A 27084-nucleotide genomic window follows, 5' to 3' on the forward strand; every position below is an offset into this window, starting at 1 on the left:
TGACGTCCTATTAAAATGCAACTTGGCTACAAGGATCTGATGTGCCCAGGAGGTGGCTATGCACATGTGTGAAAGAGGCTAAAGAAGAATTTGCTAATGGTTAGACAGACTTATGAAGTCTGGCAAGCAGCAGAAATCACAGCTCACAAAATGACAAGCACCTGCACACTGTACTGCTCAAGCATGTTTTTTTGTGTGTGAAATAACTACTAGTAAAGGTGACTGGCATTCATTATGGAAGCAAGGACCAAGAACAAAAAAGCCATTTTCCAACTGAATGCCTGATCATTAGATCATAGATTTTTTGGTTAATTCCCTCCCTTTCCAATACTTTGCATTCTTGACTACACAGTGGCACTGGTCCAGAGTGCAATGGTATCACAGTCAGACCAGTGACGGTCTGAAAATTAACTCCTCAGGAAGGGGAAATAAGCAATCGCAGCTCGAGTCTCTCACTTCCTACTGACAGCTCTAACTATGCTGTTACAGGAAAGGTCAGCAGCATAATGAAATTTCTAAGCATCCTTTCAAGGACAAGAATCATTTACACCACAAAACGCAGATGACAGCAGATGTAGGCACCTAATAGCAAGTGGTGGTTCTGGATGTGAACTCTCATTTTATTTAGGAGCTTCTCTTGTAGCATTAATTACATATATAGATTTAACATCATTTCAGAGCTCAGCACACCAAGTATTATAAAACCCACTGGAGGTTGTAAACAAACTCTGGTACCTATATCAGCATTCTTTAGTTCCACAACTGGTCCCTAATGCTACCACTAGCTTATTCATAGAATCATAGAACAGTCAGGGTTGGAAAGGACCTTAAGATCACCTAGTTCCAACCCCTTGCCATAGGCAAGGACACCTCACACTTAAACCATGTCACATAAGTCATTGTAAACGGCCCATCCCTTTCCCAGCTATTATGCCACTGAAGTAAGTCACACACGTCACATAAAAGCCAGTAATTGTCGTAACTGTCATAGACAAGAGGCAGAGGTAAAAGGTATGGAAAATCAGGGAATATATGCAAAATTTTGGTTTTGAATCAAGCTGAGCCTCAGTTTCCAGACTTCAAAAGTAAGAGTCTTCCCTGTAACAACAATGTGCAGCAAATCCAGAGGCAATAGGCAGCACATATAAATTCCTCATAATCATAGAATCATAGAATAGTTAGGGTTGGAAAGGACCTCAAGATCATCTCCCAGGCAATAAATAATCACGAATTCAGTACAAGACTTACATGGTGCATGGACAGTAAGATGGGTCGTTATATACCGAGTGACAAGAGTGAACAGTAAGCTGCTATTCAATAACCATCATTTATCCTATTAACCAAATAACACAGGGATTCAGGTGAAAAGCAGCCAGCAACAAGGTAACGAAAGATACACATTCATACAAGACAATGAGCTGAGATGTTGGTATCTTCTTTTGATATGTTGATATCTTTTATGCTCCATCCCTGGCAGCGTTCAAGGCAAGACTGGATGGGGCTTGGAGCAACCTGGTCTACCGGAAAGTGTCCCTGCCCAGAGCAGGGCAAGAGCAGCTGGAACTGAATGATCTTAAGGTCCCTTCAAACCCAAACCAGTCTGTGATTCTATGATTCTGCCTCTAGGGAAAATTTAATTTTAATATTTATTGATTTTGCAACCTAAAATTAACATTAAAGAAACTTTCCACATTTAGCTGTGCATAGTTTGTTAAAGTGCTGTATTTGGAATGACTGGCCCTGTGTGCATGAAGTAAATACATCAAGCAGTGGGATCAAAGGCCAATATGAGAACTGCCAAGTTGAGTCACTAAGTTCTAATACATAATTTTTTCAATCTATTTAAATACTCAAATATATTTGACAGTAAGTATCAGTAAGCATCCTTCTGAAAGATCTCACTGTGACACTGGTTTTAATTATAAAATGCATTTTCTCAGTTCTATTTAGTATCATGAAAACAATGCTCCTGGTGGGAGCTGAAGGATACTCATCATGCCTGAAAAACTGGCACTTACGTAAGGATATGGGGTATCTCATCTCAGGGTCTTTGTCCTTAAGTAGTCTCAGACATCATTTGCACAGATTTTTGCCATCAGATGGACATCATAAACACAATAAATTCAAAAGCAGACTAAAAGAATGTCTATTATGTCAGTTTTCTGCCCATTCCATAACAAATTCAGATTCTGTTTAAAATATCTACAGAACTGGGGGAAAAAAGGGAGGAAAAAATTATTGCTTTTGTGTCACCTCTTCCATTTTGTCTCTTTAAAGCTGCCCTGCAGTTAGAAAGGACTAGTACTTAAGAAAAGTAGGAGGTGCAGTGCTCTGTTCTGTTAAAACACCAACTTCAGCCATTGGAAATGCTGGCCAAGAGCCTACCTGCTGACTGCAGAAGATGACCTGAAACCACTAGGCACTGTATATTAACAGCTTTTTTAAGCAGCTGAGCAGAAATTTGCCACATCCTGGGAAAAATTAACATGAATCCTTAATTCAAGCATCACATTTCACTATTAAAAGGAAGTGTAACAACAGTATTTATCACTGTACTTTAAGTGAGTTGTGACATTGCTTTCTCATGTGATTAGGAGGGATTTGAGGTATGTGGTGCATTCTGTCAAGTGTGTGTAAGATTTATTTACAAGACAATGCCAGCAAAAACCATAATGTTGTGTAAAGAATGAAGAAAGATCCATCTGTGCGAGTATTCCCTTGCTCTTAAAGGACAGAAGAGTGAGTGTTGCAATTAAACAACTGGTATTTTCTCTTCTGCTGGAATAAGAATAAAAATATATTCAGGAGAATGGTAAATTTCCTTTTGGAAGTGTTTTACTGCATAAATTGTTAAAATGCCAAATTGCAAGGATGTAGTTCATGCCAATTTTCTGGCAGTATCAGTCAAGAAAGAATTAAATACAAATAGCATGCCTGTCAAACACTTTCTGAAATGCTAAACTGTACTTTATTCAACACCAGTACCTTCATGTAAAATGTATGAGGTCGTATGTTCCACCTAAGCACTCCAGATGGCCTTCAAGAAATACTCTAGTTAAAAGTAGACTAAATTCATTATGCTGGGAGAGCAGGCACTTGCTGAGCACCCTTTTCTAGAGGTCAATTTGAAACAGGAAGGAACTTACCGATGCTCATACACTGTGAGTGCATGCACATTATAACCCCTCTGGGTACACACAAGCCTAAAACATCCCACATCAACTATACCTTGCAAGCAGAAAGGATCTTGTCTTTCTGACAGTATCTTAACCTATTTGGGCCATTCATGCAAAACAATAAAACAACAACAGGAACAAGCAAGGCATTGCTGATGTAAAGAAAATAACTGGTTTCTTCTTACTCTTTCAAGAAAAGCATGTAAGTAATTTCACTTTCTTATTCTTTAGTTTTAAAATATTATTCTGAATACCACAATAGATTTTTTAAAGTATACTGTGAAAAAATGCAAGCAGGGTTGATGTAGAAAAGATTTTTCCTCAAAAGATTATTCATGAGATAATGTTGGATCAGAGCAAGACCACAAAGAAGTGTATTGCACAAAGAGGCTTACAGACAGGCATGCAGCCCCTTGCATACTTTCACATAAAACATGTAACAGGGCACATTGAAGGAGACCTGACCTCTTTTTAACACAATGGCATTCAGAGATGGAAGGCTTCATGAATAAGATAGGAGCCTTTAAAATGTGATCTCTTCATCTTTGTAACAGCAGCAGAAAATGATAGCTGTTCAAAGAGACTGTCTGCAAGTATTTGGAGCTATTAGGAAAAAAAAACCAAACCTCTTTTCAACTTAAATTTCTTCCTCCTATAGTAATTAAGAAAGTAACATGTTTTTATTCTACCATTTTCTGAGGGAATGAATTCAGGTCCATGGAATTAAGTGAAGTAACAATACTGATCTCATTTTACTCTCTCAAAACTCAAGGAAACTGAGAATACCAGGAAAATCAAAGGGAGAAAATGGATATAGATGTATCCTACAGGAAGCCACTACAAAATGGACCAAATATCTAGTTGCTGTAAGTCACATATTCCCTGCATAGAAGAAAGCGAAGAATGCTTGGGTAAGAACCTGTATCTTCAAATATTGCCACACAATTCCAAACACTGTGATGATGACACTTGAGCAAAGGTACCATTCTGTTTGTTACTCACCAGTTCCGTGTGAACTTTAAGATGTGCCTGGAGCTTGTATTTATCAGGAGTAGAGTAGTCACAATGTTCTGTGGGACACTTCAGCAAAATATTACTGTGTTTCTGAATGACGTGACGCTTAAGGCAGTTTTTGGTGATGGAAGAGTAATTGCACTGGGAGCAGTAATACAAATGTTCTCGAGTATGCGTACGAACGTGCATGTCATAATGTACCTGGTACCAGAACAACTTGCCTGAAAATAAAATTAGACATGAAGAAAGTAAATTCTACACAACTGCAATGGAAAATTCTAATACAGAACCAGTTTTCTTCCAGGGTAAAACACACTGCTTGAATCCCGTCTCGTTTGGTTTACTGAAAAGTTGTCCTAAAATCACTCTGCTACTGAAAACCTGTTTACAAAAACCACTTTTGACCTGCAACAGCCTAACAAGGGCAACTTTAATACAGATCAATGATCTTTTTCCTAATGAGAAAGTCCTTTAGATCTTTTTGTTAGATCCTTTTGTGTTACCCTTCCTCTAAGAGCCTTTCTGATGTAATGGCACCAACAAGTGCGCAGCAATTCATCTAATGTACAATGTCATGGTGTTTTAAAAACTTCTTTCAAACTTTGATCCCTCTGCCTTCTCAAGACTAAAGACTACAAGGTAAATCCCAAACTGTTTCTTTTCCTGTAAAGACAAAAGTTTTCAGTTAGAGCACATGGGAATGGTGTATTCCTCCCTGTTTCATAAATTCAAGAAACCAAGTATGATCAGAACAGTCTTGATCTGATACTATGTAATGAAAATAGTCAGTTAAAAAGACATGGTTCAAAACGAGTCACAAAAATATACCAGTACACATGTATCTACTCTACAGAATGATTATTACTACACATAGAATCATAGAATAGTTAGGGTTGGAAAGGACCTTAAGATCATCCAGTTCCAACCCCCCTGCCAAGGGCAGGGACACCTCACACTAGACATCCTCACATACTAGATGAGAAAGAGTCTGAATTTTCTATTAAGCTGATAATGAAATTTAAGCATTAAAACATGGACTGACTAATGTTTATCTCATGCCTAATCTGCTGCGCTTGGCCCCAGTGAAAGTTACAAGGTGGGAAGAGGCATGTGGACAGAAGTGATCTAATTCTATCAAATTTCACATCAACACAAAACTGAGCATGGCAAAGCACTTCTTTACTCTATTCCACTAGGGTTTTTGAGGAGATGAGTCATTTCATGCTATTTACACAGCAAAAAGTAAATCTCATTGGACTGCAGAATCCATACTGAACTACAAAACTAATACTGCTGCAAAGATACACAAATACATCAATCACTAGTAACCAGAGAAGCAAGAAAAAGATGGCTCACTACATAACATTTTAAACCCCCAAACAAACGTAAGTCTACTGGTCCTTACCACAATATTCACATTCTAAGTCTCCATAAACCTTCCTTATCCTCTCACACAGCTCTGTGTTCATTTGTCTCTTCTGCAAACTATCCAAGATCTGCATAAAGGCAACAGCTCCACTCCCACTGTCTGGTGTAGCTGCATTAGAAGAGGCTGCCTGTGGACCAACAGCTGCATTCACTGCTGGTGCTGGCAGAGGGCTTGTGGTTTCTGCTGCGTTTTGAATTGGCACATTGCTTGCTTCTGATTCACTGGAAGGAACAGGCTGATTTCTCTCCTCAGAGTCTGAAAGGCTCTCAGTCACTGCGTTATCCTGACTTGGAATTAAACTTTTGTCTTCAGAGAGCAAAAGCTGAACTTCTTCAACCTGCTCATTTACTGAGCTGCAGAGATTAACTTCCTCTTCGTTTGCAGGAGAACCTTTTAACTCATCAGGACCAGAAGTACCATTTTTCAGCTGAAAGCAGTCTGACGCTACACAGGATTGAACGTCTGTGACTGCTACATCTGTTGTCTGACACAGTGTCTCTGTTACATTCTTCGCCAAAGGATTTTCGAATGCTAAGGAAATGGTTGTATCAATTTTTGTGTCACCATTAGATTGACCATTATGATTTAGATCTGCAGCTCTTGATTCACCTTTACAATCAGCTGGTTGTGGTGTGATACCAGCATCGGTACTCATGACAGTCAACTCATCTGCACTTTGTGCTAGCTGTTCACCAAGGGCTTCTGGCTGGATATCACCTCCCGGCTCAAGTAGGCAGAAGCTCTGATTGATAGAACTGTTAAAAACAGAAGACTCCTGCAAATCTGCATGCACATCTTTGATGTGAGCACGGAGTCTTACAGAACTAACAAACTTCTTCAGGCACACGGAACACACGTATACAAATGGGTGCTTTCGAACATGAAGCTCAAGGGCTTGGTATTTAGTGGCTCCATGACCACAGAGCTCACAAGCAAAGGGTCTTTCATCACCATGAACAAGCATGTGACGGTCTCGATCGAGTTCATTCTTGAATTTACGCTCACAAATATGGCAGTCATAAAGAAGCTGCCTTTTGCCCTCTCGTGTCATCAAGCAAAGCTCATCAAAAACATCTTTCACCTTTTTATCTTGAAGGTCATGTGTTTCCTTGATGTGCTTGATCAAGTTTTTCACATCTGAGTATTTCTTTTTGCAGAAGCGACAATGCTGCTTGATTTTCTTATGCACTCTTTCAATGTGGACTTTGAGGTGGCCTTTGCTGAGACAAGTGAATGAGCAGTAATCGCAGCTAAACTTCTCCCCTGTATGCTTCCGCATGTGAACATTAAGGTTGGCTTTGATTGCGCTGGCGTAACTGCAGTATGAACATTTGTAAGGTTTTTCATTTGTATGGATCCTCAAATGTGCTTGGAGGGAATGTTTAAATTTGAACACTTTGTTACAGTATTCGCATGTGAAAATCTTCAGTTGAGTTGGACCCAACCTAAAAAAAACCACCAACAAACCAGTTATGTTTACAGCACCGAAACTTTGTAATATGTCAATATTATCCCAAATATTCATAATGAACAGAAATTTTTGTTTTTAAAGGTATTCTCCATAGGCCTTTTAAAATCTACAACGAAAGTCAGGGCTGTTCAGCCTGGAGAAGAGAAGCTGCGTGGAGACCTCAGAGCAGCCTTCCAGTATCTGAAGGGGGCCTATAGGGATGCTGGTGAAGGACTCTTCATCAGGGATAGCTATAAGACGATGGGTTTAAACTTAAACAGGGGAAGTTCAGGTTAGATATAAGGAGAAAGTTCTTTACTGTGAGGGTGATAAGGCATTAGAATGTGTTGCCCAAAGAAGTGGTAAATGCTCCATCCCTGGCAGTGTTCAAGGCCAGGCTGGACAGAGCCTTGGGTGACATGGTCTAGAGTGAGTCGTCCCTGCCCATGCCAGGAGGGCTGGAACTGGATGATCTTAAGGTCCTTTCCAACCCCAACCATTCTATGATTCTATGATTATTTTTCAGCTGTTCCTTTATTTAAAAGGCTCAGAAATTATTTCAGTTTCACGAAAACGGATAGGGAAGCATCTCATTCACATTTTGCATGAACGCAAATGTAAATACCTGCTTGATTTCATTGCCTGTTCATATGGAGTTTGCTGAATGGCATATTCTTGATAACCTCTTCGTTGTGATGGGTCTTGAACTGTTGCCTCTGGAGTTGCAGGTTCACTTTCTTGGGGAGCAGCCTCAACAGGAACAATTTTTGTGGCTCCTAAAAGCAAGAACAAAAAAAAGGTCATTAAAAATAACCTATTAAAATGTGTTATCTATACTATACAAACGTAAGCAAAAGATTAAACTCTGTAATCATTACTGCAACTATTTTAGTTTCTGTCGTTAAATTCATGTGCGTAAAATGACAGATACACCTCCAGAACCCATCAGTATTTACGCCACAGATCTGCTTAAATAATAACCACAACTGCTAGTTCTGGATGGTGCTTGATGCCTGCTATTATTTGATCCTACATCTAAGTAATTCCACATTCTAAAACCTGTAACTTTTCCAAATGAAATTTTAGTATCTTTGTTTCTGCCCCATATTATGTCCTTTAAAACCTCAGACAAGCTGTTTAATCAGTTCCACAAATAAGGCTGAGGAAAAGACGCTGTTTAGTCTGTTTAAAAGTCTGCACAACTTTTCCTTACACAGATCTTTTACTGCTTATACTTTGGGGCATACTGTCATCCTTCAGAATAAAAGAATATGCTGCATGTGCACTTCTCAATCTCCATTAAAAGCAGAAGTAAAGGGGCTCTGCTGAAAGCAGTAAGATCAGATTCTGTCCCTAAGAGCTTTACAGCTAGTTAAGGCACAAATAAGTGTATTTTGAGATGTGATTGAGTGAAGATTGTTTATTTGCATGTTCTTTATTTTCTGAATAGTAGCAGGAAAAAAAATAATGTTGGTCATCTGTAGTGAGCATTGAAGGTACTGAAAATCCATATCAATATTAATTTACACTGAAAAAAACCCCACTGACGTATATCCAACCAAGCACCCATTACTGATTGATCACCTCCTTTTAAACTCCTCATTTACCCACGTGTTCAATGGGAATGCTATTACCTTCAACAGCTGAAATTACATATATTTGTGTATTTATGTACTTATCCATACACACATTACAATTATTTCACACTACTAACAAGTACTATAGAAAAGTCTTGGAAAAAAATAAATGCTGCTTTCCGATCTTCTAAGTTTTCAGCCTATGTTACCAGAACACTGTAACTTCTATTGTTCCTGTCACTCCCTCTCATAAATGCCAGGCTGTCCAACAGGACTCCATCTATCAAACTGCACTATAGTAGCACAGTGAGACAGGAGCTTGTCATTACAGTACAGGAGATGTAGTTCTACCAGTGGGTTCAACATAAAGATTATTAAAAAAAAATTAGACACCAGACCAGTATTCCCATATATCAATATTTTTTAAATGGAAGCAAATTCTTCTATATTTAGAATGATTTTGTTAAAAGAAAATAGATCCTGAACTGCTCTATAAGCATGGCTACCTCTTCCAGGCTTCTCATTTCCTAAATGTTAGACAAAGATCCTCATTAAATGCTCTGCACTAAACCTCCTCTGCATCCTTCTGCCTTTCAGCATGTTTGACCATTTCCTGAAAAGACTGAACTGTTTAACAGAATTTTATCTACCAGGATAGAATATTAATCACCTAAATCAGCTGAAAAATAAAGCTTTAAAAAAGGGAAAAGCAGCTTTTAATATTTTTTATAGGTTAGCTCACCATGAGGTTAAACATTTTAACTTGGACAAAGAAACAGAAACTCAGATGGAATGAAGATTACTGTTCTTTTCAACAGAGTGCGACATTAGATCGGCTGAGCCAAATCAATCTGTAACTCCATGGGAACAGAGCTACCTGCTCCGAAGGGTAAGCTTTCATTTTCCTCACCTTGCTTAATTCCATATTTGCTTTAAATCAGTACAAGATTAGCTTCTTTTCTCTAGCCCTCCACTAACCTACATGCTTGTGATGCCAGCATGGGAGTTTACAAGGATGAAGAGGATCAGAAAAAGGATCTCTGACTAAGATCTACACCACATCTCTCCTCCTGCAAATTGTACAATGATCCAAAGGACAGGAATGTGTGGCCAGGGGCAGCAGGACCTGCCCTGTGACAGCACTCTGTCCTTACGGACCCAGCTACTTTAAAATGGGTAGTCTCAACCCTCCTCCTTTCCCCCAAGAGACTCATTTTATCACCACTTTCCCTCTTCCTTTGAAACTCGAGTGGTCCCAACATGAGACATTCCAGTTCGAAAAACTGGCAGTGAAAATACGCATGTATTACCAGCTTTCTGAAGCAGTTTACCACAAGTGCCAGTGCAAGAAAGAGAAACTGGGAAGTAAGAGACAAGCAGGAAAACTCCCTTGGCATGAGTGCGATGTTAAGTCCATTCACACGTGTTATAAACCCACAACCACCATACTGTGAGCTACAAGAAGTCAGCTTAAACACGGAAGACTGATCAGTTTAACAGAAACAACTTTCATCCGTTAAACCAAGTCACTCCCAAAGTAACAAACAAAATTACATTCTTTCACTTCTTCCCTGCTTCCCAAAAACCTCGATGGGAAAAGGAACCAAGTGTTCGTAAGTTACAGCACAGGGTATAGTAGCAGGAGGATACAGCTGGCCTTTCATAAATACCGGCTCCTCAGTGGAGATCAGGGAGAGAAAAATCTGCACAACGTTGTAGTAGGAATTTGTAGAAGAAAAAATTTCAACTCCTTTAGAAATTAAAAAATAAGTAGAATGAAGAATTTAAGTAATTAAAATATTTTGTGCTATTTTTGTAGATATATGTACTTCGCATATCCTAATGTCTAAGCGGAGATCAGTCACAAGCTGCATTCCTCAGGGGTCAGTACTTAGGACTGGCACTGCTTAAGAACTTTGCCAATGACATGGACAGCTGGATTGATGCACCCTCAGCAAGTTTGATACTGACACCAAGCTGTGTGGTGCAGTCAACATGCTGGAGGGAAGGGATGCCATCCAGAGCGACCTGGACAGGCTGGAGAGATGGGCCAATGCCAGCCTCATAAACTTCAACAAGGCCAAGTACAAGGTCTTACACCTGGATGAAGGCAACCCCAGGCATAGTTACAGGCTCAGCAGAGAGGGAACTGAGAACAGCCGTGAGGGGAAGGACTTTGGTGTGTTGGTCAATGAGAAACTGAACATGAGCCAACTTCAGTGTGTGCTCACAGCCCAGAAACCAACTGTATCCTGGGCTGCATCAAAAGGAGCGTGACCAGCAGGTAGAAGGAGGTGATCCTGACCCTCTGCTCTGCTCTTGTAAGACCCTACTTGGAGTATTGTGCCTCACACAAGAGGAATGTGTGCCTGCTCAAGCAAGTCCAGAGGAGACCACAAAAATGATCAGAGGGCTGGAGCACCTCTCCCAAGAAGAAAGGCTGAGAGCGCTGGGGTTGTTCAGCCTGGAGAAGGCTCCAGGGAGACCTTCAAGCAGCTTTCCAATACCTAAAGGGGTGCTACAGGAAAGCTGGAGAGGGACTTTTTACAATGCATGTGGCGACAAGACAAGGGATAATTGCTTTACACTGAAAGAGGGTACTGTCCTGGGTTCAGATTAGATTAGATTAGACACAAGGAATAAAACTTCTTTACTGGGAGGGTGCTGAGGCACTGGCACAGGGTGCCCAGAGAAGCTGTGGCTGCCCCATCCCTGGCAGTGTTCAAGGCCAGGCTGGACACAAAGGGGCTTGGAGCAACCTGCTCTAGTGGAAGGTGTCCCTGCCCACAGCATGGGGGTGGAACTGGATGAGCATTAATGTCCCTTCCAACCCAAACCATTCTGTGATTCTGTATTTGGAGGGACCTAGAGACCTTGAACGGAGGGAACACTGTATTCATGAGCATGCACGGCTGGTGTCAAGTTAACTGTAGCACAGTTTTTCATAAGCATCGCAATTAGGAATGAAAGTGAATAACTACAATTATATGCGCATCTAAAAATACTTTATTTTGAATGGCAGACACTTTTGTTCATAGTCTATGTTTAATAACCAGCAGGTAAACTCTGCCAAACATTCAGTCTTCTGTGGTTTTTAAATGTATTTTATTTCCTATGTTTAAATTCTGTAATACAGACAAAGCTTCTAAAACCAATTAGTTATTAAAACTCAATTAGTTTGAGTCAGAAGAGATTCCACTTCAAACATTTAAGTTGCTGTTTTATGTGATTTTTGTAATATCTTAAAGACTGCCGCTTCTCTGGACAACCTGTGAGTGTCTCACCACCCCCACAGTGAAGACTTCTTTTCCTTCTATCTGATCTAACTCTTCCCTCTTTCAGTTTCAAGCCATTACCCCTTGTTGTATCCCTACATGTCCACGTAAAAATTCCCTCTCCAGCTTTCTTGTAGACCCCCTTTCGTTACTGAAAGGCTGCAACACGGTCTCCTTGGAGGCTTTTCGGCTCCAGACTGAACACCACCAAAACTCGCAGTCTGTCTTCACAGAAGAGGTGCTCCAGCCCTCAGATCACCTTCATGGGCATGTTGAACATCCCATCAACCAACACCCCCAAGTCCTTCTCCGCTCAGCCCTTATTTGTGTTTGGGATTTGCCCAACCCAGGTGCAGGACCTTGCATTGGCCTTGTAGAAGTGCATGCTGTTTGCACAGGCCCACTTCTGAAGCCTGTCATGGTTTTTCAACACCTGCACAGAAAAAACCCTACCAACTTTTATTCAGACTGTGTTTAGTCTGAGAGTTAATGCAAGCTTTCACATTTCTAAAGCTGTACATCTATTACCTTTCATATGCCTTCCAAGTACACCTTACAGAAAAGGAACACAGGGGAAAAAAAATAAATAATAAAAAAAATAAATCAATGTTCCGGGAAGCTACAAACTAACTATTGTGTTTGAAGGGGTTTTTAAAAGATCAATTTAGTCATATCTAGTGAATGCATGATGTAGTGTCCCAAACCTAAACAGTGTAGAGCAGAATTACAGCAAACTGTTAATGTAACACTTCCAAAAGCACCTTTCACTTAAGAAGGAAGACAAACAGTCTGAATATCTCCTCTATACTGTGAATGAAATACAACTAATTCTTGAAGCTTTCTCTATGTTTCTAATTGACAGAATGCTTATCTGACATCCTCAAAATGATTTTACAGGACTGGACACAAAGACAGATGTTTCCATGCATATAATAAATAACACATTTCAGTTGTTTCGAGAGCTGTAAGCAAAACACATATACTCAGGAATGTGTTAATGAAATGTATAATGTGTTAACAGGAATGTAATAGCGAAGAGAACAATAAAGCTACAAAGCTGAAAACAATGCACAGAAGTTTTTGAAAGGGATTCTGCCAGTCAGGTGAATGAATAGTTTACATAAAGTGGCAAATGCATGTCTAGTGTTAAATAGTTTGAAATGATTCCAAAATTCTTTAATGAAAAGGCACTATAGGAACTTATGGATGAAGAATCCTTCAATCATTATATAGGAACTTTACTTGATTTTGAAATATATACACACACTTTCTGTCAAACTATTTGTATGCATAAATATTAACATTACAAATAGTATACTGTAGATATATACTGTGTTTTCATAAACAAATTTACATTTAGCATAAATATACACACAGATCAGGAGCTGTAATAAAGATATTACAAGAGAAAAATACTTTCCTGTTCTTCAGTCACTGTTTATTCATTTTCTCCTTTAAAACTATTCACATACTATGTAAGTGATGTTAATCCAGATAACTACACATAGGTATGACAAATGATGGACCTAGGAAAAAATGTGATGGCAGCTCCAAAATGCTGTAGTTGCCAGATGCAGAGATTCTGCATCAAGGTAATCAAATAACACTAAATATCTTTCACATAATAATCATCCTGAGCAGTTCAGTCTTAGACCAATGACTAATTTTATACAGTGCCAGCACAGACAAAACTACATTTGATTATACAACTTAATTCTGATTACCTGGAATAGCTTCATGGGCTGTCAAAACCACACTTATAATAGGATTTTTAGCTCCTGAAACCTGCTCAGTCTCCTTAGTTGATGGAGTTTTCTCTGTTTTCTGAGCTCTGGGCCTCTTTGGAGTTCTCTCTCGCTCATCTTCCTTCCTGTCAAGGTCAACGTCAGAATCATTACCTAAAGAGCAAACATCAGAAAGAATGTAACTATGTACAAAAGAAATGCAGGTAACACAGTCACTAACACTACAAGAAAGAATTAGGAGAAAGTTAATACCACTGCAGAAAGAAATACATGTTACTAAAACTAGAGGTGCTGCATGAGTTCCTAAAGGGGAACTTCTTTCACCTCAATTTAAGAAAACTAGCATGATACTTATGCAAGCAGAGAAAATAGGCAAAATAAAGACAAAACAACCCAGAACTGCTAAACTGGATTCTCAGAAACGTTTGTGCTTGTAAAATATTTTGTTGTTACTGTGGGTTTTTGTAAAAATTCTACAAACTATATAGAATTTCTTATGATTTCACCATTAATGAACAAATTACTTTTCCCCTTTCTACATGTAATTGTCCTGCTGACTTCAGAATTATTTGTCCTAGTACTGGATTCATTACCTCTCTTATTTAATGGAAAGTCATCCAACAGTCTCTTTTGATTATGCTTTTTTCCCCTACTATTACTGTGAATCAACAGCCAGACACATATTTTTCTTTTTCGGTGTTGCAATAATTAAGGTTCAAAACAATTCTTTGTTCAGCCTCACTCCTGACATGTAGAAGTGCAAGCCTTCAAAATCAAGAGTTACATCATCCTTGTTGCTATTCAAAATCATAGAATCACAGAATGGTTCGGGTTGGAAGGGACCCTAAAGCCCATCCAGTTCCAATCTGCTGTCATGGGCAGGGACCCCGTCCAACCTGGGCTTGAACACTGCCAGGGATGGGGCATGAAAGTCTTCAGCTTCTTAAATGGGATAACGTTTGGACCTGCTAATTAGAAAGCAATGCAGTAGTTGTATTTAAAACACTTATCTGAAATAAGAATGAATAATCAGTAATGAATAATCGTAAGTTGTTTCTTGAAGCTAATGCTTCCTTAAAGCAAATGTTTATATATAAAGAATTTGTATAAAGAATAAATACAGAGGGCTGAAAGTTTATACCAACAAAATTGCTTTGTATTAGATGAAGTGGTAGAAAATCCAGGCAAGAGAAACCAAACTTGGCAAAGTAAGGCATTATGCGAACAACCCAGAAGTAATGAGTATGGAAAGCAAAAACTGATGGAAGAAAGTTATAAATGAGCCCAAAGAATTTTTTTTCTTTCTCAGCCCACTTCCTCCCTTCCCTCCCCTGAATCTAAAGCAGATGACACAATCTCCAGGTTAAGTTATTCAATGTATATTCATACTGTACTGTAGCTGCTCCACTGAGTTAGAGAAACAATAAACAAATAAAACCCAGAAACAGCAAAGCTATGGTATGTCTAGAGTTGTTTATGACATGCAAATAGCAAGAGCAGGAGAAAGAGATGCTACATGGAATCAGCTGTGTTTTAATTTCAATAATGCTTTCTAAATATTCAGCTAAGATTCAAACAAGTCTATTCCATGTGGCCTTCTAGTGTTAGGACTGACTACATAACTACCACCTGAATAAACCGCAAGCTCTGCACTAGATACAAAGCCAGAAGGAAACAAGGTGTGTAGGTCAGGCAGTCACAGGCAGAAATGTGTACAGTGACAGCTCACAGTGACTTGATGCTAATCTGTAAATCTGAAATTCATATTTACAATACCTACAATGAGCAACAACCACACACAAACTGAATTCAAACACACTCAGCCAACCAACTTTCTATGAAATTGAGGTTTTTACCCCAGCTTCCAGTTTCTAGGTTATAGAAAACTATGCTCTGCCTTGAGAGCTCTCTGCTTTTCAGTGGTAATGGTTTCCTCTATTTCATTAGATAACTTCTTTGATAGATGCCTCTTCTCAACTATGTTTTCTCTGTAAATTTTTACGATTCTGGAAAATATTGCTGCTTTATAAAGGGTCTCATTACGTCACCATTTAACTCCTTAATAATGTTGTAAATTATTGATGTTGAAGCCACATAATTCCAAACCTGACATTTCTCTGCAACACTTCAAAGCAATATTTGAATATAAAGACATATTTAGATATGAATATAAAGACATATAAAGGCACTGCTTGTGCAGCATCTTCTTTTGGTGTGATGAACAGGGGTGGGAGGAAACAAACACAATTTTCCACATTTCCTCCATGAAACAGCCTCTGTTAGCTTATTATCAATAATAAAACAAATTTCACAGCAGGACCAGGCCATCAATAGAAGAAATAAGTCTCATAAAGAATCAGAATACAAAGAGAACATAAACCTACTTATTAAATTGTGTTTCCCTAAGGCTGCATCACATACTGTTTAACAACAAATACAAAGATTAATCAAGCTAATTACTCTGCTGTTTGTTTAGTGGACAGTGAGAGTTAGTGATAATATGGAGGGAGGGAAAGATTTGATATACCTGTGGACAAGACTTAAAGTCAGGTTTTGTATATTTTAGATAAAAGAAATCCAATACTATAGATTGAAAAGAAAGCTGTGATGAGGACAACAGAATATTCATTTGGCTTGGGATCATGTATTAAATTCCTAGTAGGCATATGAAGCCCTCTACTCTTAAATCCCTTTCTAACCATTAAAAAGAGTCAGTTTAATGAGGAAATAAAATGGTTGAAAATAAATGACAAAACCATTGCATTGCCTTTTCATGCTTTTCATGTTAACCTGTAACTCTATTAGCTTCTGAATACTGGAATTCTACTGAAAACAGAAAAGGACAAACTTGATTCTGTCAGTGATCCACACTAATGCAGAACTACTACCACAGTAATAAGCTAACAAATGTTTCATGCTGGTTTTCTTTTCTAATGTGCCTCTATCAGGCAGATCAGTTTGCTAATTCCTTCAGTTCAACCAAGGGTAAGAGCTGTGAAAAAGATCAGACACGCTGCAATAAACAGATTTGATTGATTCCTTGCCTTCAAAACACAACACCACAAATGCTATTTAAAATAACATACAAAACTGCAATGTAACAGTATTTCTTTACTGAAGTGTTGCTCTTTTACATGCACAGTAATCTTGTGCACAGGTGCCAAGTGCTAAATATTAAGATGATGGTCATGTGAAAATATTTGAAGAAACCCAAAGCTGGTGAGTACTTAAAACAAAGGACTGAATATCAACTTTCACCATCTCAGTATGAGCTGAGAAGATCCAGCAAGTAACAGGAATACCACACTCAGTATCTGCAAAGATGAGAGGAAGGTATTGAGTGCCATGCAAAGTCCCTTAACACAGAAAAGCCCACACAGACGTTGATCAAAACCCAGCAAGTTGATATAATACAACCAATTTGCTGATCTTACATCTTCAACTAGTGTTGAATATGTTTGTGTATAAACATCCTCAAAACCTTTTTATATGGAAAAAAACCCCTATTGTCTCCTCACTACATGGGGTTGGAACTAGATAGAACCATAGAATAGTTAGGGTTGGAAAGGACCTTAATATCACCTAGTTCCAACCCCCTGCCATGGGCAGGGACACCTCACTCTAAACCATGTCACCCAAGGCTCTGTCCAAACTGGCCTTGAACACCGCCAGGGGTGGAGCATTCACAGCCTCCCTGGGCAACCCATTCCAGTGCCTCACCACCCTCACAGTAAAGAACTTCTTCCTTATATCCAATCTAAACTTCCCCTGTTTAAGTTTTAACCCGTTACCCCTTGTCCTGTCACTACAGTCCCTGATGAAGAGTCCCTCCCCAGCATCCCTATAGGCCCCCTTCAGGTACTGGGAGGCTGCTCTGAGGTCCCCACGCAGCCTTCTCTTCTCCAGGCTGAACAGCCCCAACTTCCTCAGCCTATCTTCATACGGGAGGTGCTCCAGTCCCCTGATCATCCTCGTGGCCCTCCTCTGGACTTGTTCCAACAGTTCCATGTCCTTTTTATGTTGAGGACATCAGAACTGTACACAATACTCCAAGTGAGGTCTCACGAGATAAGACAATGAGATAATCTTTAAGGTCCCTTCCAACCCCAACCATTCTATGATTCTGTTCTACAGAGTGGTAATGTCCAGTTCTCATACTTAAACATTAGAATTTATTCACTAATCTAATGCCTGTTGATGGCAGCAGCTCCATTCTTCCCCTTTTGGAGAGCAATAAGCATATTCCAGAAACAATCTGTTGATAAGGAGCCAGGGCTCCACACGTTACCAGTACCTTTTACTACAAACGTAACTATTTCGTAGTGTATGTAACCTGAACAACCAACAAAAGCTCTCTATGAAGTCACCAGACCAGAAAAAAACTCCAACATCTTAACTCTCAGTGATAGCTGCTTTCTTCCTGAACTCTCTCTACACCAAAACCCACTGAACTATAAAGTGTGCTTTAGGAAAGGGTTAATAGGGAGACAAAAGCATGTTTTAATGAAAAAACAAAGAGTCACAACTTTGACCACTAGGGCTCAAACTGCCTTTCCATAATATGGGACCATCTCATCAGTAATTTAGCTATCTTACAGGAAAAAAACCCACTTAAGTGTTAGCAATGTGGATTAGAGTATCAAAATAAGTGCGCCTCTTATAATTAAAACAACCCACCTCTATAGCACAATTCCTGTTGTTTTATAAATGAACACCCATAACTGATTTTTTAAGATGATTTATGAGAAAATAGAATATATGCAACTTAGAATAGCTATGCCAAGTCTCTCAAAGCAGTAAGAGTCTTTGCTTGGTCTCAACAGATTTATTTAGACAAACTGCCTCACTTTGCATCTCCCTTGCCAAGAAGTCAGCTGGCATTTCTATTCAGCAGATGAATAGACTGACCTCCCCTATCTAGCAACAGCCATTTTAAATGCCTGCTCCTGCTTCTGCAAGAAATACAACACTGTGCCTGTGTCTTCTAACACATTTAAGGAATGGTCGTGTCAGTGTTGATGAGTAAAGCTACTGTCAACTCTGAACTAACCACTGCTTTCAGAGTCCTGTCGAACTAGATCTGTCCCACGATTCTATTTGTGCCACTAACTGAAGGTACTGCTCTCTGCATTCGTAACTGGATGTAGGACATCTAGCAGGCACAGCTGCTCATCCTTAACTGGCATGTTTTTAAACTATGCTTCATACAAACTACTATTTTTTTATCCCCTAAAAGACGCTGGTAGTTCACAGTAGCAAGGGAACAGCTTGGGGAAAAGAAAAAAAAACAAAATGGAAACTGGCCATACAAAATGAACACATGCAATAGCTTCTCCTGCAGAGACTGACATGATACTTGCAGGAAAAAAAAAATAATAACAAAAAAAAAAAATCACTTAAATCAGAATCCAGCTGATGGCAAAACCATTTTAAACTAAGGCCAAAAGTGCTATCTTTGAGAATGGTGCAGGCTCTAATTCAGCAGGAATGAGTGGTTCACTCCAAGAATCTGCCCACTACTGTAGTCTGTCTTCCACCCAAACCACATTCCCCATCCATCAACCATCCTCTCTTATATCTACCAGAGATTCAGCTCATGCTGCAGTGTGGGAGAGGGATGGCAGTTAAAATGATTACCTGTTGTCTATGCCTCAAAACAAGAGAGGCAGCTGCTGGGGAACTGACCCAACCCAGATACAGCCAAACTCCTCAAACCCATCCCATCCCAGTGGTGGAGGCTGAAGCGGCTCCACCTTCTGGCTGGGAGCAGGCACAGTGAAGACATGTCAGGTTTCCCAAGTCACAAGATTGAAAAACCTCTCTGGGATCATCCTTCCTCAGCTATGTGTGAAATTTAGCGATGCAGCCCTTACTACTTCTCGTTGCAAAACTGTAACCCTCTTTGTGAGAGGCAGAACAGTTGCTTACGGAGAAGCAGCATTTCAGGGAGTTTAAGACAATCATTAGTACAATAAACATGTCTACCTTGTCTGGCTTTGCTCTCAGTTTTGCTTCAATGTGCTTTTTGTGTTCAAAGAAACTGACAATTCCATTCCATTCGAAATTAACTCTGGGGATTCTGAGTCATTACCAATCGGGTCACAAGATGGAAACACAGTTTCACAACATGGTTCAGACATTTTTGTTGGATATTTTCTTACCTCCGTCTCCTTCTTCCTCTCCTTCACTTAAACCAATAATGCAGATATGTTTCCTCAGCTGACGTGTGTTGGAGAACTTCCGATTGCATTTCCTACATTCCAAGCTTCCTGGTGAGACTTCAGACAGTTCTGTTCCTTCTTCTGTCCCAGGAAGAGTTTCTTCACTTGGAACAGGGTTATTTTCTGCCACATCTTCATCCACACAAAACTTCTTAGTAGAGCCTTTTGGTCTGCCTCTTTTCCTCTTTGCTACAAGAAGCTCTAGAAAAAGAGATTTAAAAAGAAACCGTAATTAAATTCCGTGGCTAATCAGCAATATCAATCTGATCTGTGAAAAACAGGAATAGTACATTAAGTTTGACAGCCTCTATCCATAAAGCTTAAAGAAAGTTTAGCTTCACACAAACTTATCTGAAAACAGTGGTATTCATTGGCATTTCTGCTAGCTGCAAAGTTTGAGTTACTGAGATTGGCAGATATCAAAGTGTCAGTTTTACAGGAATTATACTGCAAGCACTCTTTTGGGCTGTTCTATAACTGTATCAGCATGCATATTCTACAAAGTTGATCTGCTGTGTTCTGACACTCAACAAAAAGCCTTTTAAATTTAAAGCACTCTCAAAGAAATGGCTCCAGTATTGACATGTATTCATAGAAAACACATGTCAATGTATATCTTTGTTTAAAAAACAAAAGCTCATTGTCCTTTTAAAAGAAAACTGAACAGTATTTCGTGTGGTTCTTTATTAACACTTCTTAGTCAAAAATTGGCATAAAAAATCTTTGGCAACAAATAAATTCTAGAAGTCATGGAAAAAATTTTTTCCTTAGTGAGTATTTAAAGTTACTAAATCTGAAATCATTCAAAATTCTTAAGAAATACAATGTAATTTCCCATTTTTCCCCCAGCGACATGGTTTTGCAGTGGTCTTGGCAGTCCTGGGGTAATGGTTGGACTTGATGATTTTAAAGGTCTTTTCCAACGTAGTTGATCCTATGATTTCCATATTTCTGTAGCGGAAATACTGGTAACACCAATGAGATGTAGCGAACACAAAAACTCATGGCAACATAAAATACTTCATGCTACTTCCTGATGATGATTTCTCTCATCACTGCTGTAGTTACTTCAAAAAACCGCCTTGCTATCACCCACTCACAGGTGTAACTGCTGACTTCACTGACCAAACCAACTAGATCCCAAGGAAACTTTCAGCTATCAAGAGCAGACAGTCAAAGGGGGAAATTTCTAGGTTACTTCTATTGAATAGTTTAATACAATGACGAGAATCAGACTATCAGTCTCTTTCTTGTTAATCACTGGGGTTGCTTGCTTGGTTTTTTACTTCCTTACCCTGTGCTTCTTGAAGAATTAACTGACTGTTATTGTACAGGCTTTGGTTATTTACTTTAACCTTGCTCTTCTGAAAGAAACTGCCAGTTCACAAACACCAAAGCCTGGTAGCATTTAAATAGGTTTCCTGGAGTCTTAGCAGACATCTGGTGAAGTATCACATCTACTGCATTTAGAAGGAAAATTACTGCGCATCGAAGGCCATGGTTTAGTGGTGGACTTGGCAGTGCTGGGTAAACAGTTGGACTCAATGACCTTAAAGGTCTTTTTCAACCTAAATGATTCTATGATTCTGTGAAAAGAGCTTGCATGATGTTGTATGGAGAACAGGACAGTCAGGCTTCCTCCAGGATTTTAGCATTCTTTTTATCTCTTGTTAGACAACTGAGCTCTCAAATTAGTTAGTATTTGCCTTCTATAGTGAAGAAACAGTGAAACTACTCTTCAGAGTGCTGTTCAGATCACATAAGGCCTGGATTGTCTCTGGATCCCTGGGTGACCAAGATCCCAGTTAAACAACTTTCAGTTATGTACAGTGACTTCCAGCTTTGAGCATGAAAAAGAGCTTGATACCATCATTGTAACTGCCAAAAAACACCAGAGCATAACGTGCATTATATGTGCTGAGTGAAACACAGGAGGTGTGAAGCTCCTGTCAACCATCACCTTTCAGAATCAGAGTCAGGCACATACAAAAATTTTGTGAAGAACACTGTTTCTAAGGCTCAGAAATAAAACAAGCAAAATTAAATTTTTGGCATGTTTCAGCTTAAGGCAGCCACAGCAAAGAAGTCCCTTAAAGCTGTTATTTTACACCAAAATATTTCCAAATCTTGAGATCTGTGCAAAAACAGAAAATATTCTCCTCAGAATTTCATGCTTTTACTGTTGGTTTGAGGGCTTGTTTGGATTTGGTAATACGGTTTTTGTTGTTGCTTTTCACAGTGCAGATGGGCTAAGTATGAAATATTTCTTCCAGGTTACAACAGAGAAATGCCCAGTAATTAAGTAACTGTTGCAGTTCTAAAAGCTTGGAAGTATCTTGAGATTATTCAAGCTAAGAAAGACTGGTCTCTGCCACACATAAACTGTGCCTCCTACAATAAACTTTTCTTCTCCTCCTATACCAGAAACCTTCACCAGTGTATATCAAGAATAAAGATTAAGAACTATATAGGTTTTTTATTGAGTATTCATCAAGCCAATAGCCTACCTTCTGCCTGAATTGAGACTGACAATGTAAAAGTCTTAAAAATCATGAGAGAATATTAAATAAAATACAAACCCCAAATAATTTTCAAGTATATGTGCCAAAAGACCTTACTAAACTGATTGAGCTAGAGCATATGGAAAAATGAATGACCTCAAGGAATCTTAAGGGAAGATGATGCAATAGAACAGGAGGTGGTGGCAGCATCTTATTCAAAATCTGTTCCACATTTCCCTTACATATATGAGGCAAAGAAATACCCACATACAGAGAGCACAGCTTTGAGTTAATCATGTAATTAATATCAAGTGAAAAAGAAAGCATTCTGTCTTGTCATAGGAGTGATTGAGTACCTGCCTGCTTAAATACAGAATCACAGAATCATAAATGGTTTGGATTGGAAGGGACATTAAAGCTCACTTAGTTCCAACCCCCTGTCACGGGCAGGGACACCTCCCATTAGACCAGGTTGCCCCATGCCCTGTCCAACCTGGCCTTGGACACCGTCAGGGACAGGGCAGCCACAGCTTCTCTGGGCACCCTGTACCAGCACCTCAGCACCCTCACAGGGAAGAATTTCTTCCCAATGTCCAATCTAAATCTACCCTTCTGATAACACCAAAAACCTCTTTATCAGCAGGAGAAAAAGCAACCCTTTCATATAAGTTTTCCAACCCTCCCTCGCAGCTTTCTGCATTTCTGTGCTACTGCACTCCAGTGCAGTAGTTTTGTCAATTATCAGCCGAGAGAGGTGATTTCTATGATACTCATACTGTAACTGTCTTCAAGGTTTCATAATCAATAAATCATGTCTCCCATAATGCAGATATACCCTGAAACAATTAATGATCCATCAAAGAATAATATTACGAATAGATGATGCTAGGGCGTCTAATGCTGTCCCTCAAATCATTACCAATCTGACTAAGCAAAAAAACCAAAACAGAGTTCTGACCAGCACTTAGAAGAAGATGAAGATCACAGTGGAGACCTCATAGCAGCCTTCCAGTACCTGAAGGGGGCCTATAGGGATGCTGGGGAGGGACTCTTCATCAGGGACTGTAGTGACAGGACAAGGGGTAATGGGTTAAAACTTAAACAGGGAAAGTTTAGATTGGATATAAGGAGGAAACTCTTTCCTGTTAGGGTGGTGAGACACTGGAATAGGTTGCCCAGGGAGGTTGTGAGTGCTCCATCCCTGGCAGTGTTCAATGCCAGGTTGGATGAAGCCTTGGGTGGGATGGTTTAGTGTGAGGTGTCCCTGCCCATGGCAGGGGGGTTGGAACTGGATGATCTTGAGGTCCTTTCCAACCCTAACTATTCTATGATTCTAAAAGAAAACCCTAAGCACAAGTGGAGCACGAGTGACTGCAGTTGATGAGTAAATACCTGTCACTTCCCAAAGATGTCACACTCCAGTGCTGGACACAATGCGACCTATGCATAATTTGTATGACAGCAACATCTGCCTAAAACCCTTGGCTCTCCTTGACAGCAAAATGCAAATACCACCCTATCAAAACAGTTAGAACAAACGATCTGAATAGATCATGACCTAACTATGGGAAAGTGGTGTGACTAAATAAAATTCAGCAGAGAGCTCTGCCAATAAAACAACATTAGAGTAATAACCACATATTACTTGCCTAACATTCTACTTGTTCACAGGACTTATAAAATCATCAATTTATTACTCAGGCAGAACAAAGAGCTCCATTAACAACTCAGTGTTCACTCATTTATACCAATTCTGGAGGAGCTACAGTGTTTACCAATACTTGGAAGAGAAACTGTGCTTTCAAAGGATAAGATGTTCACCTATCAGTCAATCAGTACTAAAAGGGAGTTTCTAAGACTGTCATTTATCAATCACTTCTACCTTTAGAGACAAGACTGAGTTACCACAAAAAGGGTCCACTGAGAAAAAATTTATAATATACATTTTAGAAGTTTTGTCACTGCAGATTCTGTAACAGGAGGGAAAAAATGCCTTGGAAGAACTCCCCAAATTCCCTATTTTTCTAAACAGAACACAGGAAATAATTGAACAGGAATTCAGAACAAACTACCCTCTTCTCTGAGCAATCTGCGTGATGGGAAAGGAGTGATATCAAATGTATTTCTAGAATACAAGTTGAAAACTATCTGAAAGTGATTTACCTTGACATTCTTACTGACAGCAGATGGCACAGAGCTGGGCTACGTAATCTGAAAAAGGTGGCACCATATGATCATATAAGGTGATGAAAAGTATTCACCAAGAATAATGGAAAAGGTAATTTATGAATGTGTAACTTAACAGATAAATATGGTATTTTACGTAATTAGATTTGCAAAGTTCTTAACAGCTGCATATGTCTAATTTCTGCTGCTTCATATCACAACAGGAATTACATACTATTCTCATAAATGTACAATGCATGCTTAACAGCTTACCATACAGAAAGTGCAGACAGTCCCTGACACAAATGCAGACAGACCTTTACAGAAGAGCCTTTTTACTAAAAGGAGTGAGAATAAGCTACAAACTACTAGTCTCGCTGTACTCAGAAACACAATTTAGTGAAGGGATAACAGGAAACAAAGATTTCAGAAAGGAAGATGCATTCTGCATGTCTCAAAAATTCATTCTGTATAATTAAAATAAAATTAGAATGGTATTTTGAAACTTGATGCAGATCTTATATTTATTCATCGTCTTCTGATGCACTGCTAGTTTTAGGCATTGTGTAAAATAGTAATCTGGTGCGATTTTTCCACACCAACCATCTGAAGAGATAGCAGCTATAGTTGAATACTATATGACTATTATTAAAAATATCTTCTTATGCTGAGGAAGTCAAAATAACTGCTGAATTAATGCTGGTAAATACATGAAATATCACAAGCTTATGTTAATGATAAAAAAAAAATCTATCAAGTATGATATTAGAGTGGGGTTTATTCATGAGCACATGGTTTTTAAAATCCAGAAAACATAATGAGTAGAATATCATAGTAGTTTTGTTAAGGAAGAGGTTTGCCAGCAAGATAAATCCATTGCTCAGTAAGGGCCTAAAAGAAGATATAATCACAAATTCTGATCCACTTTCAGCCTATTTCTAATATTAGAAGAGATTGCAATTATAATCAGTTAAAACCAGAATGAATGTAGCTTCTTCCACTGCAGAGTAGAATTGTTCCGTGTAACTTAATTCAACCTTCGGCTACCAGATTGCTTTACTTACCAGTGCCAGTATCAAAGCACAGTTATAAATTACAAATCATGCCACTTCTTTTTTGGAATAGAAGTATTAATATTATTTGAATCACAACAAACAAGTTAGAAAACTCAAAAAGCACACCACCATTCCTCAGCCTCAAGACATGTTCCCATCCATGGTGGCCTAGTTGCTTTCCATCGCTATTACACAGCTCAGATTAAAGCTGTTGGATGTAGACTTTGCTATACCTGACACGGCCCAATGTCATCATCCCCTATCATATGCTGAGTTTATCCACATCTGTCCTCTGACCTATTCTGCACTGAATGAAATTAAGGGTGGCAGATGGTTTATTAAAAAACTAAATGACCTTAAAAATTACATTCCTCTCAATATATGAACATACCTTCTCCATCTTTGTTGATGTTTGTGGGTACTGTTAGTGGTTGGAGAGGAATAATGATGTCATCCACACTGGTCCCTTCTTCTGTATGCTTCTCGGAGACATGAGACAGCAGTTCAGATTGATTTGGTGAAAATAAGTTACAAAGCTTACACATGAAGATGGAATTGATCCCTGAAAAACAAGTTTAAAATGAGCAGTTAATCACTTGTTTATATTATCCGTAGTTGTTGAGGTGTTGGTTCAGCTAACACAGTAACCATTAGTTACCGACAGTAATGAGCTGAAACAAAGAATGTTACACTGTTAAACGAAGACATTCGTAATAAATCCCCAAATTAATTCAGTTAAGAAATGGTTAAACTCCTACGCACATTCTCCCAGGGAGAGCAGTCTTTCTGGCTTAAATCTTGGATATTTTCTAAGAAGGTCCAACAGGAAGCAGGACAGAAAAACCTTTTTTCTCTTCCAGCCTCAGACAACATTACAATTTCATATTTCTTTCAAATACAGGGTGAAATTCTGTAAGACACCAAGTCCTCGTCCAGGTTCGTTGTGTATCACATCAGCATAAATGCAAAACACATTATCATTTACAAAGCAGCTCTGAAATACAGTTGGGCTCCAAACCCTTATTTCTGTTCACAGGCCTCACTGTTCTTTCCTACATGTACTTCACCTTTCTACTTACTTCACATAAGCAAGTCTAATTTCTCTGATAACCTGTGTAACTGCTGGAAACTAAAGAAGGAAGAATTAAGTACTGTAAAACATAAAAGGAAACTTTTGTTCACTATAACAACATTAGTTAGAAAATAGATATGATAAAACCTGTATGTTTTGACGCGTCATTTTTACCTTAGCATGCTACCATGAGCATACACTGTGAGTTACAAACATTAAGTGCATGGTTTCAGGGGTCATTATCCTTAGATGCGCCTCTGCCACTAATGAAAGGGTGGGAAGGAAGCTTAAAACATCTACACTGCTGTAGACCACAAACTTGCATCACACCACAGTCACAGCTATGCAATCATAGTCTTCCTTTCTTCTTCTGGCCATTCATTTCAAGAGTTCTACAAACAAA

The 27084-nt window shown here is 39.0% G+C and overlaps 1 protein-coding gene across 3 annotated transcripts in view; it reads right to left on the bottom strand.

The window, feature by feature from the left end:
- ZFAT (zinc finger and AT-hook domain containing) overlaps positions 1-27084 on the bottom strand; it is a 75962-nt gene that overhangs the window by 36905 nt on the left and 11973 nt on the right. For all 3 annotated transcript variants that reach the window (XM_065669004.1, XM_065669005.1, XM_065669006.1), the window contains exons 2-7: positions 26001-26171; positions 19828-20088; positions 13646-13819; positions 7695-7845; positions 5596-7064; positions 4179-4411 (exon numbers count right to left, since the gene is read on the bottom strand). In XM_065669004.1, the coding sequence (XP_065525076.1) occupies positions 4179-4411; positions 5596-7064; positions 7695-7845; positions 13646-13819; positions 19828-20088; positions 26001-26171 (2459 nt within the window). The remainder of the gene's footprint in view (positions 1-4178; positions 4412-5595; positions 7065-7694; positions 7846-13645; positions 13820-19827; positions 20089-26000; positions 26172-27084) is intronic.

Source organism: Lathamus discolor, chromosome 2, assembly GCF_037157495.1.
Source record: "Lathamus discolor isolate bLatDis1 chromosome 2, bLatDis1.hap1, whole genome shotgun sequence".
Lineage (NCBI taxonomy): Eukaryota > Metazoa > Chordata > Aves > Psittaciformes > Psittacidae > Lathamus > Lathamus discolor.